The 19,250-nt window shown below is 35.9% G+C and overlaps 1 protein-coding gene and 2 long non-coding RNA genes across 3 annotated transcripts; 2 read left to right on the top strand and 1 right to left on the bottom strand.

The window, feature by feature from the left end:
* Window positions 1-779: 779 nt before the first annotated feature.
* LOC107227894 (piggyBac transposable element-derived protein 4-like) lies at window positions 780-2,784 on the top strand. Its single transcript, XM_046732401.1, has one exon. The coding sequence runs from the start codon at window positions 1,041-1,043 to the stop codon at window positions 2,763-2,765; it is 1,725 nt and encodes a 574-aa protein (XP_046588357.1). The 5' UTR covers window positions 780-1,040; the 3' UTR covers window positions 2,766-2,784.
* Window positions 2,785-3,044: 260 nt separating this feature from the next.
* Window positions 3,045-5,804, top strand: LOC124293090. Its single transcript, XR_006902998.1, has 3 exons — window positions 3,045-3,635; window positions 3,709-3,850; window positions 4,175-5,804. It is a non-coding gene; the product is annotated as an uncharacterized LOC124293090 (long non-coding RNA).
* Window positions 5,805-17,599: 11,795 nt separating this feature from the next.
* LOC124293093 lies at window positions 17,600-18,523 on the bottom strand. The gene is made up of 3 exons (XR_006903001.1): window positions 18,501-18,523; window positions 18,259-18,389; window positions 17,600-17,816 (listed from the first exon to the last, which is right to left on the bottom strand). It is a non-coding gene; the product is annotated as an uncharacterized LOC124293093 (long non-coding RNA).
* Between the last annotated feature and the right edge of the window lie 727 nt (window positions 18,524-19,250).

The raw sequence follows: 19,250 nt of genomic DNA on the forward strand, positions 1-19,250 counted from the left end.
GGTCCTGCTCATAATCGGTGTAATTTGAATTTCAGAGAGACGCATACAATTCCAATAGTTTTTCACAATTTGTCCGGTTACGATTCGCACTTTTTAATAAAATTCCTCGCCTCAACTTTTCCCGATGAAATTACACTGCTATCCATAAATAAGGAAAAATATATATCCATCACGAAACGCGCTGATGGGACAACGATGCACTCAAGATTCATCGATTCGTTTCGATTTATGGCTAGCAGCATCGATAAACTTTCCACATATTTGAATGATGCTGACAAACACATAACACGTAAATTTTATAATAATCCCGCACAATTTAGTTTGATGACCCGTTTTTCGTAGTACTGATATCAGCTCGACAATCGCATTCGTTATGCATTGGAATCTTACCGACTTTCAACCTTGTAGTTGATCTGTCATTCTAACCACTAATATATTATATAAGTGTACAACGCAGCGAGTAATATATACAAGAACCATGGAGGTTAACGAACATGACCGCTCCATGTTGAGGCTTGCGAAACTAATTTATGAATCAGGAAATACCACTCCACTAATGATTCTATATGAAGAATCTACATCACGAAACCTATTAAACGATTTTCTTATCAATACATATGGTTACAATCTACATCAAGAGTATCAACGTTTTCTAAATTCTGATACATTTGAAGTTGATCTTCTTGAAATGATGGAGGAGGAAGATGAATCTGTGCCTGAATACAACGTCAGGATAACAGTGGCTCAAATTAATGATGCCTTAACCCTTTCGCGGCGAACAGCGCCATATGGCGCTCAGCTATAGATGCTCATTCTCAGCGAACAGCGCCGTTCGGCGCTCAGGCAAATTTACCCGCGGCGGACGAACAGCGCCAGATGGCGCCCATCCGAAGCCGCTCTTTTTGTACGAAGGCGCTGTTCATTTGTTATCAATAACTGCCATTAATGCGTTGTTTTTGACGTGCTAGCAGCATACGCTTCTTGTGCAAAGGTTTTTTTTACATAGTCAAATGTAATTATCCACAAATTTTGCCCTAATCATGGACAAATGGATGACAAATGTGAGCTACGATGATATGGAACTTGGGGATGATATGGAGTTTTCATCGGATTCTGACCTGTCTGAAATGTTTGGAGAAGCTGGATACAAAGGTAGAATTCCAAATGAATGTAATAAAAAGCGCCGCCTACTGTCAAGTAGTTCGGAATCTGATTCTGAAAACATTGAGGAATTACCAGACATCGATCCGCGGCAATTTCTTTGGAGCGCACAAAATTTGGCTGCAAAAGTTTTCGATTTTGATGAAAACCTACCAGGAATTAAAGCAAATATTGACGATAAATCGTCAATATTAGAAATCTTTCAGCTTTTCATTTCGGAAAATATGGTTGAACATATTGTAAGAGAAAGCAATGCTTATTATACCACGAAAACTATAAGCAGTAAGCACTCACGATTGTTGGCATGGAAAAATACAACAGTTACCGAAATGTATAGATTCTTTGCTCTGTCGATGTTAATGTCAAGAGTAAAAAAAGTATCAATAGAAGAATATTGGTCAACCGACGAGTTATTACGAACGGAAAGTTTTCCAAGAATAATGACAAAAGACAGGTATAAATCTCTATTACAAATGCTACATTTTCATGATAACAATGAAACAACAAATCAAGACGTGCTAATAAAAATTCGGAGCATCATCGACAAACTGCGAAATTCTTTTTCACGAGCATTTTACCCGTACAAGTATTTATGCATCGACGAAAGTTTGCTGCTTTTCAAAGGACGATGTTTCTTCAAGCAGTATATACCTTCGAAACGAAGCAGATTTGGCATCAAGTCGTTTGTTATTTGTGACTGTCATACTGGATATATTCAAGATTTTATTGTCTATTGTGGAGCGCGCACGGATATAACTAACAATAATTTAGCAGAAATTGGAAAATCAGGAAATATTGTCATGACGTTGATGGAACCGTATCTAAATAAGGGTCATGTTTTAGTTACCGATAACTGGTATTCAAGCCCGGCATTATTTTCTCTCTTACATCACAATAGGACACATGCATTTGGAACCGTGAAGAAAAATAGACGTGGAATGCCTAATATATCCAATAAATTATGCAAAGGCGAAGTTGCATTTAAATCTACGGATAAACTATTAGCACTAAAATGGATGGACAAAAGGGAAGTGCTAATGTTATCAAGTTATCATTCTGCTGAATTTATAGAAACAAAAAGAAATGATGTTAAAACGGGAAGACCAATTCTAAAACCAACTGTCGTAGTGGACTATAATCGCGTTATGGGAGCAGTCGATAAAACGGATATGATTTTGAATTCCATTAATACTATTCGTAAAACTCTAAAATGGTATAAGAAATTATTTTTCCACATGGTGGACCTTTCGATTTACAATACTTTCATACTTTACAAAATTACGTCCAAAAAGAATATAACATTTGCGAAATTTCATTTACGTCTCATTCGAGAAATTCTACTTAAATATTCAAATACAAATATATGTAACAATAAGTCTGGAGGCCAAACTGCGTCCAAAGATGATATGTTACGTTTGATTTCAACACATTTTCCATCCAAATATATCAATCCCACAGGAAAGCGGCGGAACGGTCGGCGGAAATGTGTGGTTTGCAGAAAACACAAAAAGCGTACCGAAACACAATTTGAATGTAAAGAATGTAAAGTTGGTTTATGTATTGAACCCTGCTTTAAATTGTACCACACAAAGGAACATTATTAAAAATTGTTTGTAAATTATATAAGATTATAAAGTTTAAATGGTATAAATAACCTTAGCCCATTAAATTGTTTTAAGTTATTAATATTATTGTTTGATCGGCGTGCCGGCCAGCCGCGTTAGAGAAATTCTCAGCACAATCAGCTCCACACACCGCGTTTGGAACGACTCGCGTATTTTGTCGGCGCGGTCAATCTGGCATCGGCTGCTTAGAGCGCAACTCTTACCAGAGCATTCCGCCGCGAAAGGGTTAAATTCCGATTCTTCGCTAAGCGACTTTTACGGTGAATCCTATGATGAATTCTCCGACTGCGACACTTATGATTTTCTGCTAGATGCAGGACTATTTTTTTCCGTTTGAAAAAAAAAAAGGCGTTTTTCCCTATGAATACGTTGATTGTTGGAGGAAACTCGATGCAACGCTATTACCTGCAAAGAAGCATTTCTACTCACACCTCTGCGATGCAAATATTTTAGACGCCGATTACGAGCACGCTAAAAATATTTAGGGGGAATTTCGTTAGAGTCATTAGGGGGCTATTCGGATTTATATTTAAATTGACTTTTTCATATTTCGTTTTGTTTAATTTGCAGATGTATGATATACATTTATATATCAGGGTTTCAATGGCCACATCAAGCGATTTTGCTTCTTTTGGAACAATACCGACAGAAGTTAAATGTTTTGGCCAAAGGAAAAGTATCCCACATGAAATTCTGGGCTGATGTTGTTTGCAAAGTGCAAGAACATGGGCACCAACTAAGTGGGCCTCGGTGCCAATCTAAGTTTTCTGGAATGGAAAAGACATACAAAAGTATCAAGGATCAAACCAGAAATCAGGAAATTCAACTAGGACGTGGCCATATTTAACTGTAAAATTATTATTATTGTATCATTAACATCATCATTATTGATATACAATCATCGAACTTGTACTTTTTTCAGGCAATGGACGATTTAATGGGGGAGAAACCCTTTATGTCTCCTCTGTCAATGTACTCGACTGGAAGATGTACCCGTACACATTCGGAGTCAAGTGTGGGGAGTGACAGTGGGATGAGTACTTGTACGACCACAACAAGTGCGAGTAAGAAATATTCGTCGATTTTTATAAAAATATATTTTAGGTGTTCAGGTACCACAAAGAGAAAGTAATTAAAATCACATGCAAAAGAGATACGAAATCGGAAATATGATAAGAATTCGATGAGACGTGAAAATAATGTTGTTTTTTTTCACGTGCAAAACAACTTAACTTTATTATTCGATTACTCGAAAACTTCGTGAAAAATAATTTTAAAAAAAGTTTCAAGTGGGTAATTCGCATTGAAGACTATTGTTTTTACATTTTGTTGAATTCATATTATCTTTCATTTTAAAAAGTTACGGGGTTTTTGTTTTTTTATTTCAGAAAAACTAAAGCGAGAAACCGTATTAGATGGTATATTACAACGAATTAAGACCATATTGTACATGTGGAAAATGTTTATTTACCCTCCGAAAGTAATATTTCGGTTGAATGAGATTCAAGTATCGATCCAAACAATGTTACTTGTGTATTTTGTGATCAAAAGACCAAAACACATCGATCCAAGAGACTGCCTCTATTTTCAACCGACAAAAAAATATTTTTACCCAAATTAAAAGAAAGGAACGAACATTCTACGGAGTTGATTAATAAAATAGCAAATTATCCTCATTCGAAAGTTTATCATCCTAAAAGTGAAGAATTAAATCAATCTTCCATCCAAATCACTTACGATCTTGCAATTGCTAAAGTAGCTTTACAAATTCAAGCTACCGGAAAACCAACACCAACATTTGATAATTCGTTTATACATTTGGGGCCTTTCCACATCATGTCTCATCTTAAAGCTGTAGGAAAAGTTATAACAGATTCTGGCTTATCCAATGTTATGGTGGAAGCAACAACTTGCAATATCAATTCAAAACACCTGTGTTTGAATTAACGAAACATGGTTTCAACCATAATAGCCATATTTGTTTAAGATAAAAAAAAATATTTTGTATACTATTATCTTCGTTACCAGCTTCCGACTCAAGCGCTTGAAACAGTAAATCAAAATCATCAAACCAACCGATGCAGCGTATGAAATATACTAGATTACGTAGATTTGGAAATATTCTATACAAGTTAATGAAGCTGAAGCTAGCAGCCAGAGTCAGCAGCCAAACGTGATAAACTATTTGGAAATAGAAAAATGCAGTTCAGTTTTCTCCTCATAATTGTATAAAAGTATTGGGGGTTCGAGGTACCTCCCAAAATTTTGATTCTCGAACATCATTAGCTTATTTGAATGAACATTAGAACTTTTGGCTGCTAATTCTGGTTCCGAGCTTCAGCCTTGTTTCAAGTTGTACAATATTCTTATTATATCCGAACGCTATGTGTCTTTGCTTCACCTGCGGAAAATATCTTTATGACTGACGTAGGAGGAAGTTCGATAGTATCGATCAACAATCGGTATTCTATTCGGAAGTATCAGCGAGCAGACCGATACTGCTAGCTAAATTTTTCCGTGTATATGAGTCATTTTGAAAAAGTATATTCAAGAAGTTGTTTTTGGTATGTATTCTTCATTCATCGACCTATCAGGAATGAAGAGTTTATTCATGAACCGTTTTAATTCTAAACTTAAATTGAAATGAAAAATTATTATGATTTCGACAGTACCGGATACTTTGTTGTCTGACAATATCGGATATAGATCAGGGTGTTATTTGTTTGTTTCGTACGTGCATAAACAGAGAGGGGTTTGGAAATCAGATAACATGTATCGGGCAAAAAATGAAAATACCTTGGAAGGTAGGTACTACTGGACTTCCTCCTACTAAACTTTCGGCGTTGTGATGAAAATATAATAATATTATTGTACTGTATTTTATCCGATAAATCCCTCGAAGTTTCGCAAACTATTCGATTCACCATGGATCGATTTTTTCATGTTAACATTTGATAAACACTTGTGAATATCACTACGATAAATAAATAAGGGAGTTTCGTGACTTTCGTTGATCTAATTTTTAGTAGATAGTATATATATTATATATACATAGTGGATATAGTATGTGAAAGTTGGCGTCTGCCGCCATGTGTTTTCCCTACCCTTACCTATTTGTACAGATACTAAATAACTTTTTCGGAGAATCACCACCTTTTATAACGTTCATTTACTACTGCCTAAACATTCAACAATAGTAGGTTATTGGAAACTACGGGTTTACGTTCGGATGTTATTACATCTCGCATCTTACGCAAAATTGGTGAGCCTAACGCTCGATCGTTTTTAGTCCCACGATAATTCATGATACAAGAGTTGTCGAGAAAACTATCATTTGATTTTTTCTGGGTGCTACAGTTGAAGCGGCTACATTTTCAGCAATCGAAGTTGGGGGGTCGATATTTGTCTTTGACGTTAACGTTCATTCTTATTCTGGGATGTAACACTGGAGTTGCTTGTTTTTGATTCCATGACATGTATTCAGCGCATTGGGCGAAGCTGACGATGTCGTTGGTTGTGCGGACTCTTTAGGATTTTCATGTCTAGCTTCCTTCTACTGACCAAGGTGCAACAGTGGACAGATCGGAGAGAAGCGTCCTTTGACTCGTAAGCCTGTGTCGTCGTACCGCCGAAAGATTTGATTCTGAGAAAGATCTGACACACTCCGAGGAATCCCGCGCTCCAACTTCTGAAAGGTGATGTCAATTGATGTTCCACGGTTTTCTTCAGGAAACAAGATTCATTCGCTGCGGCGTTCTGAGCTCATGGATGAATGAATTCCACTTGTTCCTAGATTGCTTAAGTTGACGTATGTGGACGGTTCAATGGTAGGTGATTATTCCGTAGACGTCAATTTGGATGTGATTTATGATATTCTATGTTATGGTGACGTGTTGAAGTACTTCCGATAGTCGGGACCCTCAGCTTTCAATTACATGTAGTGTGACAAAATTATATGAGTCTGATGATTGACCGAAAATTATCTTATCTTGAGATTAAAATACGCTTCTTTCTTTACCAATGTCTTCGTACAACGATTTTATTTATATTGATACGTTTTCTGATTCTTAATCTTGTGACAGTTTTATATTCAATGAATAGTTTTCTAACTTATATTTTGTTAAATTTGACCCAACAGGTTCCGTAGATTTGTTGTATTAACGGTAATGAATAACTTCTCAATAATGGCGGCGATGTACGCCTCATTTCACCATGCCTCGTGTTCAAGGTTCATGTTCAAAGATTTCAGATCTTATCTTATAAGACTTATCAGAAAAATTCTTACTATTAATTACACTTTATTATTTTGAACAAGTTGATATTTCGTAACTAAATTAATCGTTTTCGATATTTGTATAAATTATTTAGTATTGCAAATTTCTTAATTTCTAAATGTACATGTTTTGCTCTTCGTTGTTGGTCTTGCTGTACACTGATGAATCATACTCCTTAACACTATGATCTTTATACATTGTTTACTACTTATAAACAAGTTTTTTTTTTTTTTTTGATACTTTGTTCAATAATCAGTCAGCTTACATTCTAATATAACTTTCCTTTCAAAAATTAGTATCATTATAATAACTTTTGGTTGAACGAAACATACCGATGTTTTCGTCTGACACTCGCAGTTCATGAGGTAAAATTCTCCAAGCATCACGCAGACTTTCACCATGAAAGATACACGCATTTCATGACTCATTACTCAGGTTTGCATTTTGGTACTGAACCGTCATGATGTAAAGGAGTCATCCACGTTCCTTGTGAGTTGCTTTCGGCGAGGACAAATTTGATGTTTGCCTAGGTGAACATATCTTCAAGTTGGCGGTCGAAACAAGTTTCTTGTAAGCAAATGCATTCTTCTCGGACTCTTCGACGATCTTTAACTTCGGATGTTCGGTGCGATTCAGGTTGAAACGACGCAGTTATTGCGATTTTGACTTCGCGAATGCAATGGTGACGTCTTGCTGTACCGCAACGTTATACGTGAAACTCTTCCTTTACCCGACAACTGCATTTGATTTCAGTAGTCCTTGATGTAGGATATCGTGCAGAACATCATATCTATCCATGTGCTATATCCGACAACATAGTTTATTCTTCGTTGTCGATTTAGTTACCGCAGTAGAAGTGGAAAAAAATTTCCGATCGAATTCCATTGTTGTTCAGAATGTAGGTTTAGTTCTGTGTACTTTCTCAAACCGATTTTTACCTACCTAGGCAATTGTATTATCACAGGTACCATATTCGTTGTCAAATTGTATTCCTCGGCAAGTTTCGACGCAACCAGATTGTTTTACTTATAGTTTTATTTGGTTTCATGAAGGTTATAACACCATTCAGTTCAAATCAATGATATTTTGACAAATGCAAATTTGGTTCTTCACACTTTGAGTCATCAGGATTTATTGATCTTCCCTCAAAATCCTCAAAGATCGATAGTTTATAATCTCTAGCTGTGTGAATTACGATGTTCAACATTAGTGTTTTATAGTTGAGCGTGAATTGGGTAGAAGAGTTTGCACGGTATATTTTCGTAAAAACGTGAAGGTCGTTCTGATGACGGCGAAGATTTGTAGTACGTGTTTTCTTTACAAAGAATTCGATGATAGATTCAAATAAAATTTATCTCCTTCCTTCTGATTCTTTAAATCTTTGAAATTACATTTATCGACATATAGATTAGTTATGATGTACATACACGCACCTGTTATTTATAATATTTTCTCTAATCTGACGCTTCACTTATTATGTAAACTTATTATCTTAAAATGGATGCATTCTAATTCCAGTACTTGTACGCTAAATAAAAAAAACCAGGATAAAGTGGGGCAAGTGAAAATCCATTTAAAAAAATATGAATTTTTTTACATATTTGGTATTGCTTCTCCACTTTGCCCCAAAAAACGATTTCTTTTTTCTTTTGGGTACTTTAAAAGTCAAATATTTTCGTTAATCAGTAATGAAAAAATACATAAAAACATCATTTGAATGATAATGTTCATTCTTAAAGTTTCCCACTCTATCCCGGCCTATCTTATTTCCTGAAGTTTTATTAAACCTAATCGTAATAATTACGCTCGCCTTATAACGGCGAATTGAGTATTGGCGTTCAATGGCTATGTTGTATGAAATATTTCACAAACCTGTCTTAACTGCTTTCATGCTTTTGAAAATCAGTCAGCAACATTATATATATATATATATATTGTATAACAGGTTTCTCGTTTATACTATTGATCTTATTAATAATAATATTCTGCACTTAAAAATAACAGTTCCATGTAGAGTCAGGCTCAACAAAATAAGCTACTCAATTTACAGTCAACTTATCTTCGTACCCTCATCGAAACCCTACATTTTTCCGTGTCCTTCTATAAGGTACTGTTTTATTTTTGTACATCTTTTCTCCGTTACTTTCTCATACACATTGTCGTTTGAATTTTTGATTATCGCGATGGTTATTGAAACAATTCATTTACCCGGAATTCTGTATGGCTATTATGGCATCTTCGTAACGGCTTTTGCATGCAATATGTCCATTTCGACGCGAGGGTAAATTGTTGTTCTGATTCACGTATTTTTGAAATTCTTTCACCAAATTAATACTCTTACCTGCGTTTTACAAAGATGTTCCAGCGTATACTAGTTATTTCTAAAAATACAGTGGGATAGGTTTTCTTTTTCTAATCACCATCAAGCTGAGCACTTGCAAAATCAAAATACTGATCAAACTTGTACATAAAATTGCAAAACCTCATTCAATTGATTTGCGAAAATCCTATCACAAAACCTCTGAAATATTTCTATCACCAGTCAGCCTTAATATTTGATTTTCAACAACAATTTTCAGTCAAATTCCAACTTACGTCATACGAGAATACAACTTACAGTCTGGAATACAATAACGTACGGTGCATAATTCCTAGATGCAGCATCAGGTGAGAGTAAGAATTTCAAACACCTCAAAAACATGCAATTTTCAATTTGTTTGATCAAAATTAGGTTCATATTCTTAGAAAATATGTTTTTGATGAAAAAAAAAAAATCCTGATGATTACAGATAAAAATTGCGACGTCAGGGATGTACGCCAGCCAAATGCTCGGATGGCAATCGCCCATGGACTGCACGCGGTAACTCCACTATTTCCGGCGGAAATCGTTTGAAAAAATTTTGAAGTGTACTTGAAAACATAAATAAAATATCCTCCAAGTTTAAACAATTTGAGAAAAATCAGTTAGTCGAGAACCATCGCGAAGGCACTACACTCCTCCGGTTCTCTGTCGTAGTTCCCTCAGACGTACTTCAGTCTGCTGTAGAATAATCAGTCAGAGTTCAGTCAAATAATATTAGGCACTTTAACCGTAACCGATACGTGTAGATTGCATTTCCGAATAAATTATTTGTTTGTTTAAATGTGATTTAATATTCACGATAAGAAAATAATACGCCCCCGGGACACTTATCCTAGGGTACGAACAACGTAAGTAAAGGTAAAGAGCGAACTGGCATTGTGACTAAAATAATCAACGGAAAAATACGGTTCATTCATCGAACTTTTATGGAATATACTGTAGCCGATTGTTTGATTCAAAATCTCTAAGGAACGGAAGATAACAGCTCATATTTGCAATTACGAGTGTTCATTATCCATCAAGTTCTGCTTCAATCAAAGTGTAACGTGTCTTTTTCAATGTTCTATGGTCTGAATGTAATTGTCGGTGAGCTCGAAATACAAAGCTCTTTTCCGGGAAACAAAATTTGACATCTTCCGAAGCGACCACCAGAATGACAGTACATTATGTAACAAGTGAATAAAGTCGGAGATTATTCCCGCGGGTAGGTTTCACTTAAAGTCATCACCCAAGGCAACATTCGACTTTCATTCCTGTATTGGATACAGGATTTTATTTTCGACTCAACTTAAACCACATCAATGACTCAAAAATAGGGACCCGCAGTATTGCGGTGAAAAACAGCATGGAATCTTTCATAAGTGACGAATTCATAGACGTTTTATTTAAGCCCAAGTTCGGAGGCAGGTCGCGTGGATGTGGTTCCGCCGACGCGTATTCCGATCACGAGAGTCTATGGATCAGTCATGAGCGCATGTTCTTTTCATAGAACATGATACGATCAATTGCAGTGCGAGTTTAATTTACGCGAGAAGGATGGTAAGACAAGAAAATATATGGCTTTCAATAGGACACAAATTTCATGTTAAGCCTGACTTCAGACTAGCCAAAAGACTTGAAATTTATGCCAAACGTAATGAATACGACATAAATTACGTTTTTCTATCTACCATAGAAATAGATCATGAATCGCCTTTCCATTACTTCCTGTTATGGAGAGCAGCAAAATAAACCTTAACGTACGGAACGATGCCTCTATACAGGTGGTATCATTTCTTCTCGAGCAGTTTTAAACATTCTAAAGAACTAGAATATATATGCGAAATAGTAGAAACCGTCGAAAAGAATTTCAAAAGGCCGCCTGTTATCATAACCAGACGGGATCATTCGCTACTCAAAAATGTTAATCTGTATTATAACATGTCTAATATATTAGAATGTTTATTAAATATCTTTGAACTTCGTATTTCACAGACCCAAACTTCAGTGAAACTTAATGGCGTTATTTTCAAATTTTCAGATCTGTGTGATGAACTATATAGCGATAGTTAACCCAATTGAGCCAAAGAATAGAATTAAAGCTATAAGAGGATATATTAATTTTATGGTTCGACGCTCAGGTACGATGGGTGAGAAAGTAGTCTATAAACACGAAGACTCTAATCTTTACTTACAAAACTTTACGAAACTTTACAGTTACTTGCGGGTGAAATTAAGAACGGAGATTAATAATAAAAAAATTCATTCTCTCTGCAGAATCCCTCCGACCTAGAAAGGAAATGCGTGTGTCATATGTTTTATTAAATAGAGAGAATGTGTCATTGAATATTGCACAATCACGAAATATCAATATCTACTCGCACAGGCGAATCCTTTAATGAAATTTCAAGGAATGTAATAAATTTCAACTTTATTCATCGAAATGTTACGAATTTGTTGAATGCTTTGAAAATTTTTCATTAAAAATCACTATAAATTTTTTTATTCCTGCGTAAGTGTGATCATTTTATCGGTTTGAAAGGTAGAATATTATTGAAAGTCAACATTATGCCCGGACAGATGATCCAAAAGGATAGGCACTGGATACCCAAAGGTAGTGGTATTATTTATAGAGGCATAAAAAAATCAGAGCCGTACAATTGTTTATCCGTACCTAAATTACGACGCGTGAGATGAAGAGAAGTATGACGAAGACGATTATAACAGCCGTACGGAAGCAGGAAAAAAGTAATTTCTTACCGAAAACAAGCCTAGAAAGCAAAAAAGGTATCTGCTTGTTACAGTGCTCAATCTGTACAAAAAAATTTTGGCCGATAACTTCAAAATTAGTTATCAAAGAAGAAAGTACTACAAGACGTACAGTCTGGAGCACAATATCGTACGGTGCATAATTCCTAGATGCAGCATCAGGTGAGAATAGGAATTTCGACGTTGCAATGTCAACCTGATGCATTGAGATGCATTTGGCTCAGAATACTGTTGGATTTTTTCACCACTAACGATGGTCGCCAGCCTCCTGGCACGCTTCTGGATAAGGTCTAGGCATGAATTTCTGCAAAATAAGACGCTCAGGTGTTGCAGAAAGATAGAAAGATAAACGCTGCAGAGCTAACGAACATCTTGGCGCAAAACTTTGACTTCTAGTAACGTAACGTCGATCCTAAGGCTAGTGTCATCGTCAACAATCTACCATATCTGTGATTTTACGTGTCCTTCTGGATTCACTGCGATTTTAGTCTCAGGAGTGAGAATCTCTGCTATCGGCTGTAGCTTTTACTCTGAAGACCGGGAAGACGGGAGACGCGCTCATATACTCCATACCAGCGCGATGCTGACGCAAAAAAATGAAGCAGTTACATTACGCCGTATCGGGCGCTCAGTTTTGTAAACTGATTTTCCGGGTTGTGTGCTATTATTATTTCTCAACCACATCCGCTGTGCAACTGATTAAAAGGCGAAGTATACTCCACGATATGAACAAACGTTACTAAACGATCCGAATATGGGAACATGAACGACCCTAACAATTACATTTTCCTATTAAAAGAGGCATTTTATGGCTACCAAAATTGCAAACGGTAATGACCCTTACGTACTTCACGCGATACCAAGGACGGCGCATTGTCAACGAGTTCATGACCGTTGGTTGTCATAGCGAACCGGAGCACCTCATCATGCTGTTTTACAAAAATGCACACTACCATCACCCGAGCACAGCTGCCAAGCAACGGCAGGCAAGCTGGGTGCCGTGAATTCTGGTGAGCAGGTTCAAAATAATCAAAATATTTCAAACTCTTTATTAGAAAATACAATGCGCAAAAAAAGTTTGAGAACCATGAGGATAATACTTATCATTATACATATTCCATATCTGTTCCTCGAACAGATCTTAGTTGTATTCTCATAAGCATTAGCACTATATTTATTTTATTCACCACACTGTGACAATACTTTTGTTTGCTACTGTACGAGATAATATTCTCAAGCTACAATCTCTGACGCACAACCAATTTTCCTCTCCACGATTTTTAAACTTATTTAAATATTCATGGCACAAAATTGGATACGTCTATACTAGACCGCCCCGTTTTCAAAATCCATCGGAATTTTTTTTACGAAACAGACTCGACATTACAGTGTTCATGTATGTGGCGAGGTCGCAATAATCACGTGCGCTTGGTGTAGAAAACCACTTTGTTTGAAACAATTTTTTTTACAGAATCTCATTATTGCCATGACTTTATTCCGCAGAGAAACCATTCGTATCAGCAAGGATTGTTACAATGAAACCAACAAAATATAACTATCATTGTATATGTAGGAATTCACTATCGTTGTACCGTTCAAATAAAAGAAAAAAAAAAAAAAAAAATTTTATTACATAAGTAATAAATAAAGATTTCAGTTATTATTCGATGTATGGAATCAACATGTATTCATTTAAATATAAACGAAAATTTTTTTTTTTATTTCTGTTGACCTTTTATTGATACTAATCGTATGATCTTATACCGCTAGGAATCCGATGCGAATTTATAATTATTCATTTACTCCATCTCTCTTTATCATGTATCAAGCCTTGCCAAATTAGCATGCGTAAGTCGCTGATGTAATAGTCAGAACTTTTTCACCGTGCATGTGGAATGTGGACAAACTTTTTGAACGACTGTACACTGTACGATAAAGAGAGAGAGAGAGAGAGAGAGGGAGACAGAGAGAGAGAAAGAGAGCGATGGTCACATTTCTCGCCTCTCTTTCGTTGCACGGATGGCAATTGCATTCATATACGATACCGGGGATCGTTTCATTTATATTCTTTCTTCTTACTCCAGTGACTCGTCCCTATTCTTTTCTTAACCTCTACTCTTGCATACCTTTTCATATGTGTGTACGTCATCCAGTCCGTATGCGCGTTCCGTCCCTCTTTCTGTCTCCCGAAGTACATATGCGTGTAACTTTCACCGCTTTCAATTTTTTTTTTTTCACTCACAAACCGCTCTCGGGCCTTTTGTTTTACAGAGCTAATCACGCAGAATATTATTATTTTCGTTAGAATTACCGTTGTTCTCCAAGTCGGTCGTCAATGTTTCAAGCGAAAATGCTTCAATTCAGAATACGAGATTCTAACCTTACCCACGCGTACAGTACAAATCAGCCATTTCGCTTCGTCTCCGCTTCTCGCCCCTTATTTCGCTTCTATCGCTTCGACGCTCTTGATTACTGCGCATGCGTCGGATCTTCGACGCTACCACTATGGGTACAATGACGTGACATCGACGAAATAAGCGGTGGTACCTTTCGTTGTTTCTCTTTCTCCGTGGCCGTGATCATATATTTATATATATATATATATATATATATATATATATATATATATATTATATTACGCCTGTGTTTTTTTCGTACTAAATTGACGGTCAATTTAAATCAAATGAGTAGATGAGAAATACGCAGAAACGTTAGCGTTCCGTTGACTGAAGACTTTAAAGACAGTAGTTACCCCTGGGTAAATTTTTGTGCATCAGTTTTCGGCGGGCAAGTGGGCCCAGGTGGGCCTGGGAGCGTAGCAGGTTTCTGGTCTATCGACTCTACCTAACGGGCTTGTACCGACATTCGTAGCAGCCAAACTAGTATCGGTATGGAAACTTAAGATTGAGACGGTACGAAGTGAGTACGTAAAACTACGTACCGATTGTAAATGTTAGTACAATATCTTTATCGACACAGTCATTATTTTATTCCAATAATACGGATATGCGTTTTCAATGTGACATAATTTTCCTCAAACAACTTGCCCTCATTTCTCTGTATTCGACCAAAATGTCTTGTAGAATTAAATACAACGAATTAATTTAAGACATGAAAAATTGTCGTAATTATCGAAATAATTATATTTGTTACAATCATTATATAAAAACAACAGTTTCGATTCCTGGCTCCGTCGTTAATTTAATTTTTAATTAATTCGAATTTACATTCTCTAGCATTTTTTGTCTCCTTAAAATAGATATGACGTATTTTCATATCACTTCATAGACGGCCGGGACCGTCTTACGTGGCTTTTAACAAGTAGTGTCATACACTTGTAAACATGTCACACACATACAAAGATCTATAATTGTACTTTTTGAGACGAATTTCATAATATATACTTATTATTAGTTTCTGTTCATTCAAAGCACAAATGTGTTAAATCTCCTAAATGACTAAACCTACCAGTTTGTTCTATCTTTGAATTTGGCAACGAAATATTTTTCTTCGAATAAATATACCGTAAACCATGAGCGAGATATCTTCGCCGGTTATTCTTGAAGAATCGCGAGTCAGAGTAGTCAATATAAATTTTATCGGTACAACGTATGACCCGTGCGGTTTTTAGGGGAAATTGGGAACCGCTAACGAGAATTCTTTTCGAAATCGAGGTATCGGCAGGCAACCCGATAGCAAACACGATTCTAATGAACTTGTGTTTCGAATCTGTTTACACATAATGCCGTTGGTGGAAGCTTGACCATAACAAGTGCGTACTAAATTGGCGAAGATATATTATGTTACGTTCTCGCACCTAGGAGAAAAATTTAGCATACATAAATTTACGGAAAATAAGAATAACATTATTTCAGAGAAGAAAATAAAATGATCGTATATATTCAGCGATCAGTTCAATTGAAGCAACACTGCCCAGAAAACTCTATTGTACCCTTACAGACATTTTGTCTGTTGGAAGTTTAAGCTTCCTGGATATTAATTACCATGTCCAGCCATGCTTCGTTAGTATTTGGTGAAAGAAATAAATATAATACGTTTTTGTAGCAATAGGTATTAATTTTGACTGAGGTGTCATCTTTGGATTAGCTGGTTGAATAATACCTTCAATTTGGAGGTTAAAGTATTGTTGACTCCAAATTTTGGAGAGAGCTGAAATGGAAGAAATATCTGACAGATTTCGGTTTCCAAAAATCACAGTTTGGTCGGTTCATCGAAGGGCTTATGCATGAAGAATTTTTAAAGTTTTAAAAATATTGTGTACAAATGTTATTAAAAAATTCGAAGAATTTTAGGATTTATTTGGGCTTCCCTGAAGCGAGTCGGAGTATAATAGCCCGAATTTGAGCGCAGCTACGCACCCAACGATCGTTTTTGCTCGTCGAGGCATTGTTCCAAATTATAAGAGGCCCCCCTTCCCTTCACCTCCAACTTTCAGCAGTATAACAGCCCGATATTTCCCTGATATTTCCGAATTACAGGCCGTATACTACTCTTCATACTTTATCCTATATGGTCTTAGAGCATATTATTATAACGTGGAACGTTTATGAAGGAAGCATCGATGTCAAAAAAGTGTTCGAGCCGGAGAGAGAGAGAGAGAGAGAGAAAGAGGAACGTAGTAGAACCAGATGCTCTCTCTGTCTAGTGACTTTCTCCGGGTACGTTAGACAAAGAAAGAAACTAGTCTTACTGCTTCCTCCTCCTCTATGCCCTTTTCCACTTACGCAGAAGTAATTCTCTTCTCCATGCCTATATGTTCTGAATGTTTATGGTCTGAGATTACTAAGCTATTGGTCAGCTGCTAGGTGGCTGACTTCGAATCAGCCAATGAACGTTAAAGTTTTCCCCCCGTCGTAAACATCGTTTTGATACTCAAAACGAGACACTGCAAGTTCTGTAACCGTCAACACTTTAGTTCGACCTAAATCGCTGCCAAGTTCGTTGTTAATCTGTCATCAATAGATCTTCCAACGTCGGGGTCGAATCTGAAAAACCGGGTTGTCGAGTCAGTTGAAACTCAGTGTTGAGTGTTGACTTTTGGCAAGCTTCGTCGCAACGGTTTTGTTGGTTGGAAATCAAATTCGTCATCGTTTGTCAATTAGAATTTTTCGCTGCGAAGTGAGCATCGGTAAAATGAAATTAAAATTCATAGCATATTCTACTTCGTGAATATATTGTATAACATTCAATATGCTTTTGAAATCTATAAAAATATTTCGATCAGACTTTATTATCTACGGTATAAATATTCGCCCGAATATACCTTCGCGTAATGTGTGTTTCGAGACATTTCTACAAAGTCAAAGTGCGATATAACTTGTCGGTAAGTCGTATGGTATCGTACTGATAAATATTTCTTGTTGAAAACTCTTTTTCAATTAAAACAATCAAGCATTATTTTCTAGTCATTTTTTTATTTTTAGAAAATCCAATTTTTTTGTTTTCAAAGATAATCGGATTTGGCCGACGGGTATCGATTCAGAATCGTTTGTATCATTTTTTTTTCGTTGAACAGTGAGTAGAATTATTGAAGAATTCAAACTTCGTGGATATAAACGGTCCTGATAAATACTTTATCAGTTTAGCTAACGTTTCGGTCGAAACGTGATCAAACATCTTGAGAGCCTGAAAATATATAATTTAAAATTGTTTATGCAAAGAAACTTAGATAATAAATAAAAAATATACAATATTTCAATAACTGTCATTTATTCCTAACAGCTATGGGTGTAATTATTAGAAAAGTTGTTGAAATTGAAGATTATGCGCGTTCGGGCACTTATATTTACTCGGTTTTACTACTTCGAGTCTAATGCAAATAACTTTTTAATACCGTATGTTAAAGATTACGATGCAAGAAAATATACAAAATCAAAATTTACAACAACGTGGCTTCAAGTACCACACGAGGTCTTATAAAGTTTCATGTCTTTTGAACGATTAGGAGAACTAAACAATGTCTCACAATATGTCCGCTGACGGATTATACGTATTTGCATGAAAATGAAGTACGTAGCATTTTTGATATTCGTATAAAAGAACTGGTTAAAAAAGATTTTAGTCTCACGTTTTGAAGTGAAAGTTTTAATGACTAATATTATTCTTGGATATGAAGGTCAGACATCAAAACACTTTTTTATTGTGTTTACGTTTCAGCCCTGATGGGGGCCCTCCTCAGAACAAATTTATTTAAACCATCTGTCACGAACAGAAATATTAAAATAATGTACAACTCAATTATAACAAAATAACATGAATAGTTTAAATAATAAGCCAGGATGTTTATGCACTATAAGTGAGAGGAATTACCTGGTGTGGTTTGACACTTTCAATTCCAGAAGAAAGGGACCACTATTAAGTGGTGAATGCGTGTTGGTTAATAGAATAAGAACAAAAAAACAAAAACCAAAACACACCGCGATCGCGATACGTAACTCTAAACGTAAACACAATAAAAAAGTGTTTTGATGTCTGACCTTCATATCCAAGAATAATATTAGTCAACAAGTCACTAAGGTCGAGAAAAAATCGTCTTCATCATACCAATGAAAGTTTTAATATTACAGAGTTTCCAAAAGCGTTTTAAATGTATAAAGTATCATTACAATAATCAATAAATCCTTCTGAGTCGTGATTTGCTGTTTTGAATATATATTAGTGGACTGTGCTTACGAATTCGATTACTTGCCTTTTTAGTGTCCCGAAGTATCGTCGCTGAATGGAAATGGACGCAGTGCCACGAAAGTGTGCCATGATATTTCCATTCCTTCCCGATGGGAACTGCAGTTGCAGGTAAACCAATGAAGCCTGAAAAAGGTAGGAAACACCTCGCTATAATTGATTGTTATCGATCATTTTGAGAACTCGGAGCAGCATGACTATAAGCTAAATTCTGTATCGGTTAAAAAAACAACACGGTGCGCTTATATCAATCATAATTATACGCTATATACACTGAGAGAAGATTCTTGTTACAGTGAACAGGATTCATTTGCTATTAACAAATCGCTATATTTGAATACGGGGAAATAAATATTTGGTTATACATAAAAAATCGCT

The sequence above is a fragment of the Neodiprion lecontei genome, chromosome 2 (assembly GCF_021901455.1).
Source record: "Neodiprion lecontei isolate iyNeoLeco1 chromosome 2, iyNeoLeco1.1, whole genome shotgun sequence".
In the NCBI taxonomy this organism is placed as follows: domain Eukaryota; kingdom Metazoa; phylum Arthropoda; class Insecta; order Hymenoptera; family Diprionidae; genus Neodiprion; species Neodiprion lecontei.

Coding starts and splice junctions, on each gene's coding strand:
- LOC107227894 (XM_046732401.1), top strand. CDS start 1,041: ATGGACAAATGGATGACAAATGTGAGCTACGATGATATGGAACTTGGG.